At 34.0% G+C, this 23375-nt stretch overlaps 1 protein-coding gene across 2 annotated transcripts in view; it reads left to right on the top strand.

The window, feature by feature from the left end:
* Positions 1-22183, top strand: part of PIK3CA (phosphatidylinositol-4,5-bisphosphate 3-kinase catalytic subunit alpha) — a 78807-nt gene extending 56624 nt beyond the window's left edge. For both annotated transcript variants that reach the window (XM_025878467.2, XM_025878459.2), the window contains 15 exons: positions 1103-1208; positions 1717-1869; positions 1961-2095; positions 5707-5831; positions 6719-6800; positions 7113-7277; positions 7500-7603; positions 9005-9176; positions 11379-11485; positions 12004-12125; positions 12939-13017; positions 16794-16964; positions 17500-17617; positions 17726-17877; positions 18695-22183. In XM_025878467.2, coding sequence (XP_025734252.1) covers positions 1103-1208; positions 1717-1869; positions 1961-2095; positions 5707-5831; positions 6719-6800; positions 7113-7277; positions 7500-7603; positions 9005-9176; positions 11379-11485; positions 12004-12125; positions 12939-13017; positions 16794-16964; positions 17500-17617; positions 17726-17877; positions 18695-18965 — 2062 coding nt within the window. In that variant the 3' untranslated portion in view covers positions 18966-22183. The remainder of the gene's footprint in view (positions 1-1102; positions 1209-1716; positions 1870-1960; positions 2096-5706; positions 5832-6718; positions 6801-7112; positions 7278-7499; positions 7604-9004; positions 9177-11378; positions 11486-12003; positions 12126-12938; positions 13018-16793; positions 16965-17499; positions 17618-17725; positions 17878-18694) is intronic.
* The last annotated feature ends 1192 nt before the right edge of the window (positions 22184-23375 follow it).

The following is a 23375-nucleotide window of genomic DNA, read 5'->3' as shown; positions in this document are numbered from 1 at the left end:
TTATTTTTTTTTACTGAAGTATGGCACAAATGCATTAAAAGTATATAAATCGTAAGACTGTTGAATCACAGACCTGTACCTCTGAAACAAATAATACGTTATATGTTAAGAAAAAAAAAAAGAAGAAGAAGATAGCAGGAAGGGAAGAATGAAGGGGGAGAAATCGGAGGGGGAGATGAACCATGAGAGACTATGGACTCTGAGAAACAAACTGAGGGTTCTAGAGGGGAGGGGGTGAGGGGATGGGTTAGCCTGGTGATGGGCATTAAAGAGGGCACGTACTGAATGGAGCACTGGGTGTTATACGCAAACAATGATCATGGAACACTACATCAAAAACTAATGATGTATGGTGAATAAAATAATAATGAAAGTATATAAGTTGTATTCATAAAGTTCAGTGAATTATCACAAAGTTAATACCTATATAACCACTCTGCTGGTTAAGAAATAGAACATTTACCAGAAATATGACATTGCCACTTCCCATTAACCTTCTCACCTCCCCAAAGGCAACAACTTGCTGACATCTAACATTATTTTTCAGTTTGAACTGTTCTTGAATTTTACATAAATGTACTCAAGGAATAGATACTCTTTTATGTCTAGTTTCTTTCACTCATGTTTGTAAGATTTCATCCATATTGTAAGTAATATATTTATTTCCATTATTGTATAGTATTCCATTATACAAATATACTGCAATATATTCAACTTTTGGACATTTGGTTTGTTAACATTTGGGGGATATTTACAAATACTCATCACTAGCAATGTGTGAGATTTCCTGTTACTACAACTCCTTACCCTCCCTTGGTATCATCATTGGTATCATCAGCCTCTATAGTTTTAGCCAATCTCTTGTATAGTAATATTTCCATGAGATTTTATTTTGCATTTTTTGGATGACAAATAATAATGACTACATTTTTATGTTTATTGGCCATTTGGATATGATCTTGTGAAGTATGTCTATTTCAGTTGATCTCTGGCCTGTTTTTATTTGATTTTTCGTTTTCTTGTTGATTTGTAGGAGTTGTTTATATACTCTGGATAAAGCCTTTTTTTGGTAAATTCTTTTTTTCTTTAAAATTTTACATAGGTGGAATGAATGGCTAAATTATGATATATACATTCCTGATCTTCCTCGTGCTGCTCGACTTTGCCTTTCCATTTGTTCTGTTAAAGGCCGAAAGGGTGCTAAAGAGGTAAAGTATTTCAGAAGGAATAATTATATTTACCTGTAAAAAACTCCTAATTATACTGCTGATTGGAATTTTTATCAAGAAATGGATTTTTTTCTTTATCTAAAAAAATTAGTCAAATATTTTTAAATTTTTAATAAATGTCTCATAGAAGAATACCTCAGGAGAGCTTCCTGAGTTTATTTACGATGAGTATCTCCTGAGTTTGCATTGACACAATTTTTTAAACATGCAGAGTGACTACCCACAGATATCTGTTAGGTGACTACATGCCGATATCTGCCTGACTTGCTTTGGTTCATATTTCCTATTTATAATTAAAGACAAATTCATGTAATTTCAAATAGGAAAACAGAAAGTGCTTGTATTTTCAAAAAAAAATGATGTGGCTTATTATAGATACCGTTGTAGCGATAGTTATTGAATTCTTTCTGGGGAAGAAAAGTGTTTTGAAATGCATTTTGTAATTTAATCCACAGAGTAGTGAATATTTTTCTGTTCGTTTTTGAAGGAACACTGTCCATTGGCCTGGGGAAATATAAACTTGTTTGATTACACAGATACTCTAGTATCTGGAAAAATGGCTCTGAATCTTTGGCCAGTACCTCATGGATTAGAAGATTTGCTGAACCCTATTGGTGTTACTGGGTCAAATCCAAATAAAGTAAGCTTTTTATTATCATAAATTAGAATTTTTTCCTTTTTTTATGACAGTTAAGCACAATATATATGATAACTTTTATTCCATCTCTTAGGAAACCCCATGCTTAGAGCTGGAGTTTGACTGGTTCAGCAGTGTGGTAAAGTTCCCAGATATGTCAGTGATTGAAGAGCATGCCAACTGGTCGGTGTCTCGGGAAGCAGGATTTAGCTATTCCCATGCAGGACTGGTAAGGCCGATCACTGAGTTTTCTTAAGTATCAGTCATAATCGGTGGATTTGGGTTTATCCTCTTTGTTTGAAGAAGGGTTCATGTGTTTTAGTTACTATGGGCTCTGGACAGAGTTGCGATATAATCACATTCTCCATATGCTAATATTGTTACTGCAGTTCTGCCTCTTAGTTTATTCAGAACCTTAGCCTGTCTTCATTTAACAAATATTTATTGAATGCCAACTATGTTTGTATTTATTGTATGAGAGGTACTAGGTAATAAAGTTGTGACCTAAAGAGACCTCCATTGTGTATGCAGTCTAATGTGAAAATAGACATTAAAGTGGTAAAAGAAATATAAGTTCTAAATCATGGTAGGTGCTAGGATGGAAAAACCAGTAGTGTGCCAAGAATGATTACAGAGGGTTGGGGTGAAAAGCTGATATATATTGGGTTCAAGAAAGAACTTTTTAATTCTCTGAGATAGTAACCTTAAAGTTGAAACGAAAGTATGAGTATGTTGTTAGTTGAGCTTGGAAGTAGAGGAGAGCTTTGTTACCACCATACTCCAAATCCCCTGGAAAAGATTACATATAAAATGGGAGTTTAAATATGGATCAAGTTGTCTGATCTTGGCCATTACTTTGGAACCACAGTATAACTGGGTTCAAGGACCATTAACTCTCTTATTTCTCAAGGGCAATGGCGTCAGTGCTAAGAGAAGAAGGTATTTTTGTTCTTTGTTGTCTCTTTCCCTAGTTTCCAATTTATCGCTTTTTCTTTGGCCTCGTGATACATTATACTTAGACCAACCAATGAGTATGGGGCCAGGAGGTCTGAAATATGCCTCCCTGGGGCAGCTGGAATCCTGCACTGAGGAACTTTATTAGTTTATAGCTGTGTTCTCAGTAAGGAGTTTACAAATCCCTTTTGTAAACTGATTAGTAATAATCATAACCTTCCTGCCAGTATACTTTCAGAGATATGTAGCAGGTGTTTGGATAAGTATGAACTAATTTAAAATCATTAAGACTCATTTATCTCCTGTTTTTATTCATACATTCACTTTACCATCAGAGTCTGTCTCAGTTAGCTTTGAGTTTCTTTTTTGAGCAGTTCTAACTCTTTGTAAGGATTGATATTTTATGACTATTTTTTCTTAGAATTTTTTCTTTAAAGAAAAAAAATATTTATTTTTATAAACTTTTATAAATCTAAGATACAATATAAAAGGTCCTGGGAAGTGAGGACAAAATTACGCCACTTGAGAATCATTACTCCAGACTCTAATGATGGTAGTAAAATTGATCGTATGGGGAAAACATCAAATAATATCTTAGATGAATTTTCTCGAACTCAAGATATGATGAGTGAACAATGTATTTCCAAGGACAAAAAGGAATATGGTATTCACATGCAGTTAGTCATTCAGCAGGAATAACTTCATCACACATTTTTTGATGAGAACTTGGACCACACCTCATCTTTCTTTCCAGTTTTAATGCTGCTGTACACCAAAATTTACTTGATATACTTTTTAAGTGGATAAATATCACAGGCAGGTGTGTATGAAAAGATGAGTAGAAGGAAAACGGTGATGTAGAAATATAAAATTGCTTGGATTACTATAAAAGTTCTCAAAAGTATTACATTTTGACAGTTCAAGTATAAGAAGAAAAACCAGGAGTAATGATAAGCTAGAACTTACTAGATATGCATTTGAAGTCAGGAATCAGTATCTATAAGATGTGTATGTTCCAGGCTCATGCATGACAGTTGATGAGCAAGCAATTAATGGCATTGAAAGGATGTTGCCCATTTTGGATTATGAATTTGGTTCTGCTGCGTTTAAATTCTTAATAAGATATCTAATAAAGTTGTTTTTCACAATGTTTTTCACATTTATTTTGTGTTAAAAATGAAAACAACTAAAAATAAGCCAATAATATTAAGAGTCACTTGGACCAAGATGATAAATGATAATGACTACTTTTCCTGGTGAATCAAGGGTTAAGTATTTGTTATCTCTCACCTGGAGTATTACAATAGCCTCCTAAATGGTCTTCCTCAGTCTGCAAAGCAGCTAGAATAATCTTTGTAAAACATAAATCAAATCATCCCTTAAATAGCTTTTGCTAAAAATAAAATCCAAACCTTTTACCCTGATTTGCAAATTTTACGTGCTCTGACCTCTCATCACCGCTCCCCTCATCCACTGGGCTTCAGGCTCACAGGTCTTCTTCCTGTTCCTCCCTCACTCCAAACTCATTCTCTCCTTGGGTCACTTTCACTGTTTCCTCCATCTGCAGTGGTCTTTTCCCCGTTGTTAGTGTGGGTGGTTCTGTCTTGTCATTTGGATCACTAATAAAATATTCCCTTCTCGGGGCACCTGGGTGGCTCAGATGGTTAAGCATCTGCCTTCGGCTCAGGTCATGATCCCAGGGTCCTGGGATCGAGTCCTGCATCGGGCTCCCTGCTCCTTGGGAGCCTGCTTCTCCCTCTGCTTCTCTCTCTCTCTCTTTCTCTCCCTCTGTCTCTCATGAATAAATAAATAAAATCTTTTTTAAAAATAAATAAATAAATATTCCCTTCTCAGAGGCCATTTCCAAACACCCAGTGTAAAGTATAGCCACTCAGTCATTCTCCATTACATCACCCAAAGTATTTGTATCAACTTGCCAATTTTTTTTATTTGTTCGTTTAATTTTTCACTATAATGGGGACCCTGTTAGTGCAGGTTCTTCTGTTCCCAGCAGTAGGAACAAAACAAGGCACACGCTACATGTTTTAATAAATATTTGTTGATGGACATGTGCCAATATTTCTTTATATTATTGGATAAATTAATATTTAAATGTTAATAAAATGTTTAAAAATGTTAATAAAAACCAAGTGGCATGGATGCCTGCTTTCATTTTTAGCCATCGGGAATATGTGTAACCTTCCAAGGGATGTATACTTGTTTTCATGATATATTAATATACATTGATAATTACTCATTATGCAGTTAATATATCTGTATTTAAAGGGAATAAATATGTTACTTGGAATCTTGGAATTATACCAAAGGATATGGTATTTTCATTTTAGTTTCCAAACATTTAATGTCCAGTGTTTTAATGGGGGTATTTCTTTTCCTTTTTTCTCTTACTTACTTTTACTTTTTAAATTTGAAAGCCTTGCAGTGATTATAAGGATGTATTTGAGCAAAGATTATGAAAGAATTTACATTTTTATTTTATTATTTTACTATTTCATATTATTCCAGAAACATGAGCAGATTAGTTAATAGAATACTAAGAAGGGGCCTCATCAGGAAGAGAAATCAGTTACTCACTTCTACCCCTGAGTATCCCAGTCTGGTCTTATGCCTGACTCACTTTGGTAGTTACTGTTCTATGGCTGTTGTTAATGTTAACTAAGATACTGGATTTGTTCTGCAAATACTGCCTTAAGTTGATTCTCCCCTATCCCTGAAAATAAAGGCTTATGATGAGAATAAACTGTTTCACAACAGTTAATAAGCAATATAGAGTTGTTGGCCATTGTCTTTTTTTGTAGATCACTCATGAATCCAGGAAAAAATATGGCAGAGGAAATCATTATAAGATATTACTTTATTTTGCAGAGTAACAGACTAGCTAGAGACAACGAATTAAGAGAAAATGATAAAGAACAGCTCCGAGCAATTTGTACCCGAGATCCTCTATCTGAAATCACTGAGCAAGAGAAAGATTTTCTGTGGAGCCACAGGTAAATATTAAGATGGAGATTCCCTGTTTCTTCTTTTACAGAAGGAACAACAGATTTTGGCTTATCTTGTAGGTTCTACCATACTTGTTAAAGTACATAAAGCATAATTTACGTGACTTTTTATTATAAACATTACTCTTTTTTAAACTGTGGATAAAGATCAATATTTCTAGAAAATCATGCTGCATTGGTGCTAACCTTCCACCTTCAAGGCTTGAAGGCTTTTTTAAAATTCTAAATCCCTGATATGACTTTTTTTAAGATTTGATTTTGGGGGCTTTTTTTAATGAAATTCAAGATCTGAAGAAAAAAAAATGCCCTACAGCTTTAGATCAATTTAGTTGTGAGGTAGTTGGTCTAGATATTTCAATTTTTAGGCGTTCCTTCCATTTTTTTCTTACACTTCCTCAAAGTGATAGTGCAATGCTTTATTTTCACTTATGAAGAATTACCCCACTACTTGGGGTAGTAAATACTGATTTATTTAAATAAAGCAGTTGCAGCACATTTCTACAGAAAGTCCATTGAAACATAAATTTTGTCCAGTGACTACAGTAGAAGTGGCGACTCTTCTCATGGTTCCTATGGGGTAAGTAGGTACATAAAAGGAGCTCTATAGTGTTATAAGTTCATAATTTGTTCAAAGTATCTGTCTTCCATTTGGATTTTTCTTTTGTCTTTCTTGACATTATAACTAAGTGTATATGTGCATAAATATGCAGCTATAGTGTTAAATGCTGATTTCTTTTGATTTTAAAGAATGGTTTGCTAATAATGGTAAGTTTTGAAAGTGTTTGGAAAGATTACATAGTTGAAAATTTAGATATCTAGGCCTTTTGAATAACATGCAAGAATGTTTTTTGTTTTGTTTTGTCTTTTCCACACAGACACTATTGTGTAACTATCCCTGAAATTCTACCCAAACTGCTTCTGTCCGTTAAATGGAATTCTAGAGATGAAGTAGCGCAGGTAAATGCATGTTTGAGATTACAGAATAACTGTTGTATACAATTGGTGTGTCACTCAAACTGTTTTCTCTCAGAAAGTCTGCATAAGAGGTGAAAGAGACTATGTTTTTATATTAGTAATGATAATATAGTGGAGAAAAATACCATTCACAACACTCCACTGATAAAATTAATTAGAATTGAACATTTTAAACACCAAATTCATAAGGAGAGCTCTTAACTAATTTTAAAATAATAAATTAAGACAATGTCTTAGAGAGTTCACTCACAATTGCCTTTCCTTTTTAAATATGATTTGTCTTTCCCATAACAGATGTACTGCTTAGTAAAAGACTGGCCTCCAATCAAACCTGAACAGGCTATGGAGCTTCTGGACTGTAATTACCCAGATCCTATGGTTCGAGGTTTTGCTGTTCGGTGCTTGGAAAAATACTTAACAGATGACAAGCTTTCTCAGTACCTAATTCAGCTAGTACAGGTAAAATAATGTAAAATAGAAAAATAATGTTCTATTCTAAATCCATGCAACTTTATCCAAACTGTGGATCTTTATCTACACTGGTTTTATGCCTTTTTTAAAATCAGTTTTATTACCAGTAGTACCTACTTACTTTCTAAAAAATTTTCTTTAAATCCAGCCATGCAAAAATTGACCCTGATTGATGCAATGTTGTTTTTATCTTCGTGTTTAATCACATAGGTCCTAAAATATGAACAGTATTTGGATAACCTGCTTGTGAGATTTTTACTCAAGAAAGCATTGACTAATCAAAGGATTGGGCACTTTTTCTTTTGGCATTTAAAGTAAGTCACATTATTTTCCCAGTAAATTCTTTTGATATATATTACTTTCTTTCTTAACAGATCTATAAATATTATATACTGTTGTTTTTGTCTGAAAGAGTTTGCCATAATGAAAGTATATTGTACCAGTGGTAAGCTTCCCTTCAACTTTTTCTCTTTAATATTAATAAGCAGTAAAATTCAAAGCTGAATTTTATACAGAAATGAGAGCTGAAATATTTCTAAAGACTTTGATTTTACTTTAAGCAAAGCAAAATATGCTAGATTAATACTGGTTAATATTGCAGTTGGTTTTCACTTATATGTGGATTAAAATACCCAAAATAAAGGGGAAGAAAAAAATCCTGCCTTGGAATTCAGAACAATAATGACAAAAATCCCAAGTTTCAGAAAACAAGCTAATTAAGAATTAAAAGTATTTGGGCACCTGGGTGGCTCAGTTGGTTAAGCAACTGCCTTCAGCTCAGGTCATGATCCCTGAGTCCCGCACTGGGCTCCCTGCTCAGTGGGGAGTCTGCTTCTCCCTCACTCTCTCCCCTTTCCCCTCTTATGCTCTCTCTTACTCTCTCTCTCTCAAATAAATAAATACAAAAATTAAAAGTATTTTGTAGAATATGATCTATCTAATACTCAAAGTGAGATCATAAACCATACACTTTTCTAAATTTAGAAAGATTTATAATTGACTTTTTTAATAATTAACTTCATTTTTTAAATGTTAAAATGAATCAAAATGGAATCTCGAAGCTAAGTTTAAAATAACTTAAATTCAAAGACAGTATAGAAAAGGAACATGTATGCCACAAGAGTCAAATAGTACTCACTCGCTCTTCACTCCCTCCCTATTCATTTTATTACTTTTGTCCTGAATTTACTTGTTTCATGTTTATATATCTTTCCTTTTAAGTTCTTATTTAAATTCCAGTTAGTTAACATGCAGTATAATATTAGTATTACATATTAGTAATACAATATGTACGATATAATGATTAAACACTTCCATACAACACCCAGTGCTCATCATTAAAGCAAGTGCACGCCTTAATCCCCATCACCTATTTCACCCAGCCCCCAACCACCTCCCCTCCAGTAACCATCAGTTTGTTCTCTATAGTTAATATATCTTGTGCTAAGATTAGTAAATGAAAAGTAGTTGAAATAGGCCTATAGGCTAGTTTATTAAATTTACATTTCCAGGAACTGTCTTAAATTCTTGATTATTTTGCTTTCAAATGATAGATTTTAAATCATTTTATTGTTAGTATGATTATAACATTAGAAAAAAAGACTACATATATTTATTTAAGACCATATATGTAATGCAGTGTGTGCGTGCGTGTGTGTATGTGGGTCTTTTTTTTTTTTTTTTTTTTTTTTTTTAATCTTACGCTGCTCTTTTAGATCTGAGATGCACAATAAAACTGTTAGTCAGAGGTTTGGCCTTCTTTTGGAGTCCTATTGTCGTGCATGCGGGATGTATTTGAAGCACCTAAATAGGCAAGTTGAGGCTATGGAAAAGCTCATTAACTTAACTGACATTCTCAAACAAGAGAAGAAGGATGAAACACAAAAGGTATGTGAATCTTTAGTTTGTTTTTGAAACTCTTCAACTGTGTAATGTTAGACACATTATTTAGTCTTTGAAATCCATTTTCCTCCTTTATAAATGGCAGTGATACTTTCTACATAGTGTAGTTGTGAGAATTAAATTACATGAGATGCACTGAAGTACATATCACAGTCCCCAGAGCGCAGGCGGTGCCCAGTAAATGTTAGTCCTTTCTTCTTTCCCTTCCTTCTCTTTTACACAGCCCTGACTTTTAAAATTATTTTTCCTTATTTTGTGTCGTTTATTATCTTTCAGTAATGACCCTGAAAATAAGTGTAAAGAAATTAATTTGTACATTTCTAAGTTTAAAATGGACTCTTAGTCATGCAGTGAACATCATCACACACTGGTGATCGGGAGTCTAACCTGGTGTACCTGAGGAATGTGTTTTCCTGACCTCTTCCGCCTCTCTGTCCTTTTTTCAATCTGCCACATCCTGTAGTAAAAAGTGAGATCATTCCTCACCTCTAATGAAATGGGGAAAAAAAATCCCAGCATATCAGTCCCCAAGCACAAAGAATGTAAATTAGCAGTACTGAATGAATTTTTCCAACATCTTCATTGATACTGCATGAAAAAAATTTTAAAGGAAGTTACTGTATTAATCTAAATGTCATAGAGTGAGTAACTGAGTTGATTTTATTGAACTTATGGAATGTAAGTTCAAATAATGATATTAGAAAATAATTGTGGGGGCACCTGGGTGGCTCAGTTGGTTAAGCATCTAACTCTTGATTTTGGCTCAGGTCATGATCTCAGGGTCATGAGATCAAGCCTGGCCCTGGGCTCCGTGCTGGGCGTAGAGCCTGCTTAAGATTCTCTCTCCGTCTGCCCCCGCCCCTGCTCACACGTGCTCTCTTTAAAAAAATTTAAAAATAATAATTATTATTATTATACTGCTTCTGATGCTGGAATCATGAGCTAGAGGGGACTAGACTGCTTTGAAAGAATAAAACTTACTATATTTATGTTGTAACAGATAAGAAAAAAGAAACTAGATGTTAGTTAAATTTGCAAGTATAGGCATTTCTTTTAACTGGAATTTTCATATCACAGCTTGGCTCTGATACAGTGGATTAATTGGGAATGTGAAAGTCATTATTCACATTACTATTGGTTTAAATGGGATTGTGATAGGGAACTGAAAATGCCATAGGAACAAGAACAGTTTCTTTGGGTGATTTCATGCTTTATCATAACAATGATAAAGCATTGGAAGCAGTGTGCTAACATTAGGGTTGATAGTGATAGAAAAAGAAATGCCTTTCACATGAGCAAGAGCTGCTCTAGTCAGTGATAACTAGATTTTCCAGCTACTCACTTAGCCACAGTGAAAAAGGAAAAAAAAATTTCATTACTAAATTTACAGCATAAAAATTAATTTATTATGAATTCCTAGCTTCTAACCTCTTTTGTCCCCCACTTACCTTTTATATCTTAGATAGATGAAGATTTCCTAAAATAAAATGGCAGTTATTGCCTGATATAGCTCAGCAGTCTGGGCTCTGGTTTCAGTTGATTAAAGAGATGTTTCTGCATACATACCAGAACCTGAGTATAGTGTGCGACTCGGTGTAACAAATGTTTTTATAAGTCCTTTTGCAAACAATTGCCTTTAGCCTCACTAGACTTTTTTTAACCCAACAGAGAGAAAATGAATATGGTGTTTTCTAAAGCAAAGCTTAAAAGTAAAGTTACTAAGCTAACCTCGTATCTCCATAGTTTTTCTTCTATAACAAAGGTCAGCAAACTTTTTCTTGAAAAACCAGATAGTAAATATTTTAGACTTCACAGGCCATGCAGCCTCTGTTGTAACTACTCAACTCTGCTATTCTAGTGTGAAAGCAGCCAGTATCTAAATGAATGGGCATGGCTATATCCAGTGCAGTTTGATTTACAAAAACTGCCGTCGTTGACCAAGCCCGGCTCTAGAGCCAAAACATTGCCTGTGTCAGCGTGCAGAGTTCTTACAGGACAGGACACAGCTGCCCCTCCTGCCACTGCCTGTGGTGTGTTGCTCTGTGTCTGAGAAACCTTTCTAATCAGGATACAGGATACGGTTTCATACACTATACAATACTGAGGTTCCAACATATAACAGAGATTAGCAGCTAGTTTCACCTTTCACGAAATCAGTTTTTAAACATGATTATGCTCATTTATCAGGTACAGATGAAGTTTTTAGTTGAGCAGATGCGGCGACCAGATTTCATGGATGCTCTACAAGGTTTCCTATCTCCTCTAAATCCTGCTCATCAACTAGGAAATCTCAGGTAATGAACCTTATTGGGAGTTTTATTGATATATTTAAACAAGCACCCTTCCTGGAGAAAATCTTAAGAAAAGTTAAAATGTCCATTATAATTAGAATGTTCAATTATATATGCTTCCCTCTGCCATTGTCCTACCTTGCAAAATAAGTTGTTCAGATTTCTTAAGTTCAGAACTGCATTTAGTCAGAATGAGTTTTTACTACTTTAATAATAGAGTTTAAAACTTTTCTCTGGCCAGAATTTTTGGTTTCATTTCAAAAATGAAATGTAATGTCTGTAAAACGAATGGCATATCCCTACATTTGTTGAAAATTCATATGCTACATTATATAAGAAAGTTTTAAGCTTAATATTTATTTTTTATACTCCCTTAGAAATGAATTCATAAATGAAATTGAGAAAGTTTTAACTTTTTATAACACCAAAAAACTATATTGTCTGTGTATTTTAAAATAAATTTGAGGGTAAAAAGAATTTAAAAAGTAAGGTGCCTAGTAAAGTGTTTAACTATTTTAAAGGCTTGAAGAGTGTCGAATTATGTCCTCTGCAAAAAGGCCACTGTGGTTGAATTGGGAGAACCCAGACATCATGTCAGAGTTACTCTTTCAGAACAATGAGATCATCTTTAAAAATGGGGATGGTAAGGAAAAGTATTAGTGAACTTATGATGCATGAATTTAGCTGTCTTTTTATACACAGGATATTTATGAATCACGAAGACTGTTGAAAGCTATTTAAGGAATATGCATGTGGTAAAATATATAATATTAAATGGATGTCTTAACCTCTAGAAAATGTATATGTAATTATTAAAAAGAAAAGAAGTACTAAATTGAGAATCAAAAGGCCTGAAATAAGTTTCTAACTATTATTTACTTAGCTGTGTGAATATCCATTCATTCCATAAATACTTGATGGGCTAGGCCATCAAATTGTAAGAATAAAACAGAGTCCCTGTTTACAGTCTAGCAGGGAGAAGAGAGATATTAAACAAATAATTACAAAAATAAAATTACAATACGATACAAAAGAAAGGTGTAGTCTCCTAAGAAATCATATAAAAGAAGGTCCTAATGTACTGGGAAAACAAGCTGTGGCAGGAAGCAATGGGAGGATCATGGATGGGTTTCCATTGGGAAATGACATTTCAGCACTGAATTCTGTTAACCCCAATATCAGGTTCAAATTTAAGGATTCAAAAAAATAAGTACTTTAAATGTTTAAATATAAAATTTTTATGAAATACATGCTAGCTTATCCTACATTGTTATATAGATGGGTTTATGCAGATACCTTAGAAATGGGCTAGAGAATCAAAATACTGCTTCTTTACAGATTAATTTGAAAAGTAAATTTAGCTGTATTTATTTTCTGTTTGAAAGCAACGTGATGACCTAACACCCAGGTTTGCATTTATGGCATTAAGTGGTGATACATATTATTTGAATTGCAGATTTACGGCAAGATATGCTAACACTTCAAATAATTCGCATTATGGAAAATATCTGGCAAAATCAAGGTCTTGACCTTCGGTAGGTAACCAGTAAGGCAATATATATGTTGAAAGTTATCCTGAGGGCGCCTGGGTGGCTCAGACGGTTGAGCGTCTGCCTTCGGCTCAGGTCATGATCTCAGAGTCCTGGGATCGAGCCCCACATCGGGCTCCCTGCTCAGCAGGGAGCCTGCTTCTCCCTCTGCCTCTGCCTGCTGCTTCCTCTGCTTGTGCTCTCTCTCTCTGTCAAAAATAAATTAAAAAAAAAAAAAAGTTATCCTGAAAAAGTAAACTATTAGTAAACATCAGTTATAAAGCATAAAGGGGCATGTATCTATGAAGAAATGTAGGGAGTAGTAATTAATACTAGTTGATTACACTACTTTCATTTGTCTTCCTCTTCCTTGGCGTAGAATAGCTACGAGATGCCGCTAGTCAAGAAGAGCTGTTTCTCGTAAGTTGGCAAAGACTGCAGCTGTGTCTGGAGTGTCAGTTTTTAGGACAGGACATAGGAGACACAAAAGCCCCCTATTTTCATTCAGAAGTTAAGAGATTAAAAGAAAGGTTCTTTCATAATATAAATTTTCTAATTTTAAAACTTTATATAGCCTCTTAATCTTGAATCAGTTTGACAGCAAAATTTATGAAAAGAACTCATCTTAAAGCTTTTGCCATTCTGTTGGTTTCTGCCCAACCTTCTGCAATTATGTCTAAGTTTACGGTCATGCTTCATCTTGTCCTTGTCATTTCTGCTTCTCACAGTGTACCCCTCTTTCTCGTGTCTTTGCAAGTCTAGAGTCATTCCAGCAAAGCCACTCTCTCCAAAAGAATTTTTGTCCATAAGTGGGCATAGGAGTCAACTCTGGCTGCACCAGCAGAGCAGATTAGGGCTTATTTGTATGCCTATTAAAGATTGAGGGTAACTAGTATGTAAAAATATATCAGTGACACATAGTAGAATCATCTTGTTGCAAAGAAAAAAAAATGGACATGTCAAGTAATTTGCGAAAGCACAAAATTAGGTCATCGACTTCAAATTTTTAACTCCTGATTCTTTGCTTAGTCCCTTCTGCTTTCCTGTTTAAAAACAGTGTTACACGCATCAAGTTTCCTCTTTTGGTATAACTATCTGTGTCTGAGAGATATACATCCCATTACTACCACTGCCTCCAGGGAAGTATAAAACAAAAGAGAATGCAGAACTAGACATAGTAAAGGATTTAACTATATAACTCTGGTAATTACAGTATTTAATTTTAAATTAATGACTGTTAAAAAGCACTTAAAGTTAAGCTAGATCATTGGAAAGTAAGTTGGATCTTCAAGAAGTTTTTAAGTCTTAGAATATTTTCTAAATTTTTTTAACTTAAGGAATTTAAGCAAAAATTTTTTATTTAAAGTTTGATTTTAAATAAAAAATTTATTGTAAGAAAGTCACGGCATTTTTATTTATTCTTGCCAAAACTTGGATTCTCTGCTTGTTTTTTTTGTTTTGTTTTGTTTTGTTTATATCACAAGCCTTATAGGACTGTGTGACTCTTTAAACTATGAGCATGTTCAACATTATTAAAATGTGAGAGAGAATGAGCAGGAGTACAACCTTAAGAAATTCCTACATTTACCAGGGCAGGTAGAAGGAAAGATTCTGTAAAAGAAATGGTCAAAGGGATAGGTAGACCAGAATAAGTAATTCACAGAACCCAAAAAAGGGAAGAGATTCACAGTTTATAGTATCAGGTGCTTCAGGGGATGTAAGAGCATAAGGACTATGAAAAAACCTTTAGATTTGATGATTCATGGTTAACTGTAAGAGGAGTTGAGTCAGTAGAGTGGTAGGCAATAGAAGTTACGCTACATGGAATTGAGAAAATGAAAATAAGTGAAGACTGTTACTCTTTTAGGGACTTAAGAAGTAAAAGAGGGTGGCTCAGTCAGTTACGTGGCTGGCTTCAGCTCAGATCCCAGGGTCCTGGGATCGAGCCCCACATCAGGCTCCCTGCTCAGTGGGAGCCTGCTTCTCCCTCTCCTCCCGGCTTGTGCTCTATCTTGCTGTCTCTGTCACTATCTCTCTCTCAAATAAATAAATAAAATCTTTTTTAAAAAGAAGTAAAAGAAAGATGGAAAGCATAGACAGTAGCTTAGGAGAGCATCAGAGCAAGAAATACCATACTTTAGTACTTCTGTGCCAGTTGGGATGTTTTTCTCATTGTGTGTTTAACTGCTTACACCTCCCTTGACTACATGTCCTTTTTACTACCCGGTGATGAATAGGAGGTACCCATATAGCACTTCTGCTGCATACCCAAGTATGGTTTTATCAAGAAAAGGCATTTGTGGGTTATTAAAGAATTGCAAGCCATACTAGCTGCTTTTTTCATGGAACCATTTTTACTTAAAGAATAACTAATAGATAAGCTTTCGTTATGAGACATGGCTATTTGGCAGACATTTTCTGGAAAATGAATGATATGAGCCTATCTCTTCAAGGTGAACAACTGACAGTATTTGTTGTCAAAGATCAAATTTGAGCTTTCAAGCAAAAATTAGAATTTGGAAAAAATTGTATGTACCACCATAAGCATAAGAGCTCCCCCAAAGTAAAGACTTTTCTGATGAGATCAGTGGTAATATTAACAATTATGATTTTTTTTTAGTTGGTACAATGAAAAGTATCACCATCTGAAAGATCTTTGTAACTCAGTGAACTAATATCTTCCAAATGACCAGTGCAGGATATGATCAAGTCACATATGGGTAAAAGTTCCATTCAGAGGCAAGATATACTATGTTACATTAAAATCTGTCTGATGAGTGTATTGATATGGTTTCACATTCCGTATTGCAACTTGAGAAACTACATTTTGTCAAGTTTTGGAATAGTATCAAAGAAAAATACCTACAATTATCTGAAAAGTGTATTACAGTACTCCTCCTTTTTCTACCTACATAATGGTACGAGGCCAGATTTTCTTCATATGCTTCAATTAAAACATTGCATTAAATTGAATACAGAAGTATATATGAGAATCCAGTTCAGTACTATGAAGCCAGACATTAAAGAAATTTGAAAATTTGGGAAAGTGTCACTCTTCTTACTAAGAATTTCTTTTTTAAAGATTTTATTTATTTGAGAGAGAGTGCAGGGCAGAGGAAGAGGGAGAGAGAATCTGAAGCAGACTCAGTGCTGAGCACGGAGCCCCACAACCGCAAGATCATGACCTGACCTGAAACCAGGAGTCAAATGCTTAACCGACTGAGCCACCCAGGGACCCCAAGAATTTTTTTTAATATAAGGTTCTTTGTTTCATAAAAGATGTTATTTCTGTTACCACATAATAGTTTATTTTCAAATGAATACTTTAATTTTTTCTCTATTTTGATTGCTAATATCAGTAGATATAACCCACATAAATAAAAGCTCTTTGGGATCTCAGTAATTTTTAAGAGTATAGAGGAGTCCTGAGACCAAAAATTTGAGAACTGCTGCCCTGAAGTATTATTTAGATGTCAGCTAAACAAGCTGAAATTCACCCATATTTTTTAAGTCATAAATGTTTATAAAATTTTAATTGCCACAATAATCTTAGTGCTTTTCTTTCATACAATTAGGTGCTTTCTCAGCTGAAGGTTATAACAAATGATGGCAGATAATTTTGAGGATTTTTCTAGTATTTTTCTAATTTTAAAAGAGAAAGTTAAAGGAATAAAGGTCATGCATGACAAATTTGCATTAAGAATATTCCTGTATTAGCCTGTTAAAACATTTGTTGTTTTAAAATTCCATCACTTAGTTGCAAATGTCTTGATCCTTTTCAGAATGTTACCTTATGGTTGTCTGTCAATTGGTGACTGTGTGGGACTTATTGAGGTGGTGCGAAATTCTCACACGATTATGCAGATTCAGTGCAAAGGTGGCCTGAAAGGTGCTTTGCAGTTCAACAGCCACACACTGCATCAGTGGCTCAAAGACAAGAACAAAGGAGAAATGTGAGTCTGTTACTCTTTTTTTCCTATGTCAATCTAAGGTTTTGTTAGACGAGTCTTTTAATAGTTGCGTACATTTCTCTGAGACCAGAGAAAACATTTGTACTTACTTTGGAAAAAAAATATGCTCACCTTTTGAAATATTTGAGATTTTGTGTTTGATCAGAATTACTTATAATTTTGGTGAATCCCTAATCTACCCAACTTTATACATCTAATTTTAGGTATCGAAAATGTGTTTTTCTCCTTATTTTTTTTCAAGGTCAACATTGAACATTTCAAAATTTACTTCTGGTGAAGAAAATTTTTTTCATGACACCTTCAGTATTTTTTCACCATAATAAGACTTACGCCTTTAGTCAGAGGATATCCAGAAATGTCCTTTCTACCTCAAATCTTTGGATAGAATTACTTCCTCATCTTAATGTCAGTGATTGTTGCCACTCTTCAGTACAGACTTTGACCATCTTTTCCCCATTTGGACTGGATTACTCTATATTACCACACTACTCACCAGGTGTTTATTTCTTCTTTGTAGATATGATGCAGCCATTGACCTGTTCACACGTTCATGTGCTGGTTATTGTGTCGCTACTTTCATTCTGGGCATTGGAGATCGTCACAATAGTAACATCATGGTTAAAGATGATGGACAAGTAATAGCTTTCTCTTTTTAAAATGTTTTCACATTCTTAAATTTATTAATTCAGGATATTGTATTTCTGCATTTGTCAAGCTATAATATAATTCTTTATTTTTGAAAGCTGTTTCATATAGATTTTGGACACTTTTTGGATCACAAGAAGAAAAAATTTGGTTATAAACGGGAACGTGTGCCATTTGTTTTGACACAAGATTTCTTAATAGTGATTAGTAAAGGAGCCCAAGAATGCACAAAGACAAGAGAATTTGAGAGGTAAGTTCAAGAAATCAAAAATACAAAGTACAGAATTCTTGCTGCTTTATCAAAAATAATTGATATTTTTGAAGCAATTTAAAATATGTTTTATTAACATTCTGGCCTGAGCATTTTAATGTATTTATTTATTCTTGTTTTATTGTATTTATTTATAATGCTGTGAAGAAAAATGGAAAGAAAAACCAATTTATTAATGAAGGCCTGAAATGGTTTAAGGTCTAAGAAAGTGATTCTTAGACTTCTTAATATATTAAAGGTTTTTATTTGCTGCTATTTAAATAATTGGACTGCACCTTCTCTATACTGATAAATAATGTATAGTGCTTAAGACAATATTTTTTAGTCCTGCAATTTGAGGAAATCAGTCAGCTGTAATTACCACATTTATTTATAATTTTTCTGACTGCTTTCTGGTATATAATCAGTCTATCTTAAACCTAAAGTACTTTCAGAAACCTTGTATAAAATTCCATTTTATCTGCAACTCTGTCCTGGCCCTAGCCTAAATCGTAAAGGCTTTAGTATGGACCAGTTCTTACATTTAATAAATCCTTAGTAAACTGCTGATGTACCAGGCATTATCCTAAGGTGCTGGTGATAAAGAAGTAAACAGAATCCTTATGGACTAACGGAGTTTACATTCTAGCATGGGGTAAAGAGAACAGAAAGTGTTGGTAAGGGAAGTGGGAGAGGAAGGCTGTTTTTTATAGGTTTGCCCAAGAAGGCCTCTCTAATGATGTGACATTTGAGCAGAGACCTGAAGGTACTAACCCCATTTGCTCCATACTGATCAAACTATTCTTATTACTTATAGGTTTCAGGAGATGTGTTACAAGGCTTATCTAGCTATTCGGCAGCATGCCAATCTCTTCATAAATCTTTTCTCAATGATGCTTGGCTCTGGAATGCCAGAACTACAATCTTTTGATGATATCGCATACATTCGAAAGACCCTAGCTTTAGATAAAACTGAACAAGAGGCTTTGGAATATTTCATGAAACAAATGAATGATGCACATCATGGTGGCTGGACAACAAAAATGGATTGGATCTTCCACACAATTAAGCAGCATGCTTTGAACTGAAATGATAACTGAGAAACCGAAAGCTCATTATCTGGATTCTGTACTGCACTGTTAATAACTGTCAACAGGCAAAGACTGATTGCATAGGAATTGCACAATCCATGAACAGCATTAGAATTTACACAAGAACAGAAATAAAATACTATATAATTTAAATAATGTAAACGCAAACAGGGTTTGAGAGCACTAAACTAGTTCATTTCAAAATTAAGCTTTAGAATAATGCGCAATTTCATGTTATGCCTTAAGTCCAAAAAGGTAAACTTTGAAGATTGTTTGTATCTTTTTTTAAAAAAGAAAACAAAACAAAAAAACCCCAAAATATATAGAAATGATGGAGAAGGAAAAAGAATGATGTTCTTTTTTTGTCTTGCAAATGTTCTATGTTTTGAAATTGTGGACACAACAAAGTCTATTATTGCATTAGGTCCAAGGAAACTGAAGTTTGGTGTTAAATTACATTGAGATTAGAAAATAATGAAGATTTCTTATTTTTTCATTGCTGTTCAATTTATAGTTTGAAGTGGGTTTTTTGACTCCTTGTTTAATGAAGAAAAAATGCTTGGGGTGGAAGGGACTCTTGAGATTTCACCAGAGACTTTTCCTTTTTAATAAATCAAACCTTTTGATGCTTTGGGGTCTTATCTGCAAAGTTTTGGAAGCAGTCACAAATGAGACCTGTTATAAGGTGGTGTTTTTGGGCAGTATTTACAAGAATCTGATTCTTCTTTCCCAGAGAAATTCTGGGCTCCCACAAAGTACAATAATCATCAGAGAGAAAGAATGAGCAGGACTAGTTCTTGCTCCAGAATTGTACAGTATTCACCGTAGGTTGATTTTTTTTTCTCCTTTTGCAATTGAATTGAATACATTTTTCATGCATGTTTCCAGAAAATAGAAGTGAGTATTAATGTTATTAAAAAGATTATTTTTTTTATTAAAGGCTATTTATATTATAGAAACTATCATTAATATATATTCTTTATTTACATGATCTGTCCCATAGTCATGCATTGTTTTGCACCCCAAATTTTTTATTGTTCGTAGCAGCATGGTCAGCTTTCCTCTTGGTCTGTGGGTGAGGCTCAGGCACTATCCCATTTATACCAGTGACTAGTGTATAACTGCATAAGGAAAACAGATTAAAGTTCATCCTCTTTCGTTTTATTTCTTTCTGTTTTCATATGACTCCCCCATTTTCCATCTTCTTTTATAGTCGATAATGCCTCAGTCAGGAAACTAGTTACCAAAATTAACACAATATAGAGTATCTTCCTGATTGCTTCAACCCTTCTACCAAGGTATGCTCATGAATAATACTTTATAGTATGGGGGAATAGAAACCATGAACTTTTTACCTTTTTAGGCTATTTATGCAATATCTGGATAATAAAAGTAGGACCTTAAACCATTTTAAGATCATGTCCCATTTCCAAGCTATTAGGGCTCACTGTCCAACTTTATTAAATTGCATTTGAGTGCAGGATACATTCTTAAACACTTTGGAAAACATTAACCCAAGGTGTAGGGACTAATGCTAGTCATCACTCTAGAATCTGATATTTTACTCAGTATTTGAAATGAATGATTAATGCCCTAGGAAATAGCTTTAGCAAATGTCCAGGTGCCACACCAGAAAAAGTGCAATAATTTACTGACAGTTTTCTAGATTAGGCATACTATTGGACTACAAAACTCTATAAAAAGTGCACATTATATACTCTAGACAGCATCACTTAAACGATATTCATTTATGAAATCAGTTACCTATAATAGAAGTCTTGAATAGTAAACAAGGGACTCTAATACAAATACTCTTAATATTTGGCTATTTTAGAGCCCTTAAAGGGCCTAATTATTGGAGACTTAGGTACTTCACTAAAGCATGTATATAATATTGCCAACGAGAAAAATAAATTTGAAGATTTAGGGAACTTATTTCTGTAAACTGTCTTGGAATAGTTAAGAAGAATTTAAACTCCCATTTTAAGCAGGAAGCCAAATAGATTCTTTTGCAGATGTAGATTTCATAACTTATTAAAACTTCTTTAACATTTTGTGCCTTTTAGATATATTCAGTTAATACATACTAACATCCCAGTCTTTTCTATATCAGGGATTAATTACAGGAAAACTTAATGAAATGGTACAAATCTGAAACTCTGATGGTGGAAACTGAAGATTTAAGAGAGAACAGCATTTACCCGAGTGCCAAAAAAGCTTTGAGCTTCCTTGCACAAAATTTACATGATTTTTGCATGTCTCACATCAGTCCAGCTAGTCCTCTTCCCCTGAGACCTCTCCATGATTAAAACACAGCCACATAGCTTATTTATCCTTTACATTTATTTTCAACAGTTATTACAACCAAGTTAATTCTATTTGAAGAGGTGTAGACAAATTTTACAAAGAATGTAGATTAAGCGATCTAGCTAAAAGCAAAGCAAATTTTAAAAGAATCCAGGCAGAGTTTAAGCAAACAACATTAGAAATAAGAAAAAGGGGTCAGGTAGTGCTCAGAAGGCAAAGAATAAAAAATTGAATGCTACATGGGGTGACTAGGCTGTCAAGTCAGTGGTAAGCCGTTTCCAGGTACTTCAGAGTCCTATCACTTCCCATGGATTGGTCAGTTCCTGTGGCCAACCATCCTTGTCATTGAATGTGGTGTAACTATTGACTTTATGGTTTCATTTGGTCACCTGAAAAATAGTTCCTTCAGTGACTATTTTGGAGGAAAAAAAGAAAAACCAAGCAGGTTTAAAGAAAATAAAACCTAATTTTAAACACATTCTACTAAGATATAATCTGAAAATCATGTTTTAACTTTTTATCATATTCTCAGTATACAAAAATCATTTATTTTGAAGATTTTTAGACTGCTGTTAATTTGAAATCTGTTAATCATTGTAGAATTTGGTTTTTAAAAAAGATGTTTCTAATTGGATTTTTTAAAGAAGAATGGAATTTGGTCACTATTTTATGATAGAACCTAAGCTTTCTGTGGTTCTTAGTGTCTTCTGTAAAACTCAGTGTCAAAGGAATCAACTTTGAGGTTTTCCCTTCTAATCTGCTTTATATTACAAGCCCTTTAGGAAATGGGAACCTGGTGAATATACAATGAATTGTAAAATATTTTAATGTGTAATTTTTTCAACTGTGAAACTATGAATATTGGTTTTTTTGATGAAAACAGCTGCTGATAAAGTATTTTGTGTAAAGTGTAGTTCTTATTAATCAGGAAAATAATCAATGACTTGATTAGAATGTATATACCCTCTTGGATTTTATTTTCAATGGATTGGTGATTTTCACATAGGTAAAACACAGTCCATCTGTATTCTTTTTCCATCAAAAATTGAGAGATTTAGCATTATAAAAAAATTATGAGCAGCCTATCTCACAGCACATAAACTTGGATTTGTTTCTTAATGATTTTGTAAATCCATATAACTCATATTCTGACCAATAGCCCATGCTTGCCAACTCTTTGAAAAAATTGGATTTCCAGCATTATTTTTAAGCCAGCAGGTTACCTTTTTCTGAATGTTTTAACTTTCTTTTGTTTGTGTCTGCACAAACTGCAGACCTGGGCTGGACCCACACACTCAGAATCCACCTTGAAATCAATTTTGATGTCCAAGACATCCCTAAAATATTTCAGTTTAAAGACCATATGTGGTGTTAATGGATTGTGGTGCTTCTACTATTTAAAAACAACTTCATACTTCAGATGTTTTTGAGAAGAGGGGAATGTTGAAGGAGGGAGCAGAACAGGGAGGAGTTGTTTGAATGAATCACATTCTTCATATCCATCCTGCTCAAAAGGGGCACTTCTAAGGGAAGCCTTAGATGGAGCCTTCTAAGAGAAGGCCGAAAGTTGTGAGTATATTGTGCATACCATGAGGGAACTAACTGTTCATCAGGGATGGGATTGTGAAGGCTGAACTATAAAACTCAGCACTGACGGGATCCTCAGATAGCAATTCTTGGTGACAGAGTAATACAGCTGGGCTGTTTTTTTAAAATATAAACACAAACCATTTTTATTTTTTAATTATTACATTAAAATTATAAGTGTACTTTATGTGCCATGGCCTGGGAAGCCTTCTTTTCTTTCAAAAGTTACTTTCACTTTCTGAAAAGATTATGGGGTTTAGCTCAAGATAACTACGGTCCTGATAAAATTGGATTGGTAACTCTACCTCAGAAGGTTAATAAGAAAAAAAAAATGAGTCACAATTCAGTGCTTCAGGCTCTTATGTTACAGAAATTTCCAGAGCACTGTAGTTTAGACTTATAAAAAGTCAAGAGTTGGCATGCCTTATTTTTAATGGCACTGGAGACTTGAGAAAAATTTTCAGTTAAAATTTAATCATTGCTCCAGCCATGGAAAAGGCTATAGCGCCAGGA

The sequence above is a fragment of the Callorhinus ursinus genome, unplaced genomic scaffold (genome assembly GCF_003265705.2).
Source record: "Callorhinus ursinus isolate GAN/ISIS: 27379988/994484 unplaced genomic scaffold, GSC_fseal_2.0 scaffold1, whole genome shotgun sequence".
In the NCBI taxonomy this organism is placed as follows: Eukaryota; Metazoa; Chordata; class Mammalia; order Carnivora; family Otariidae; genus Callorhinus; species Callorhinus ursinus.
The sequence above is the reverse complement of the archived record's forward strand: the minus strand, read 5'-3'. Positions and strand labels throughout refer to the sequence as shown.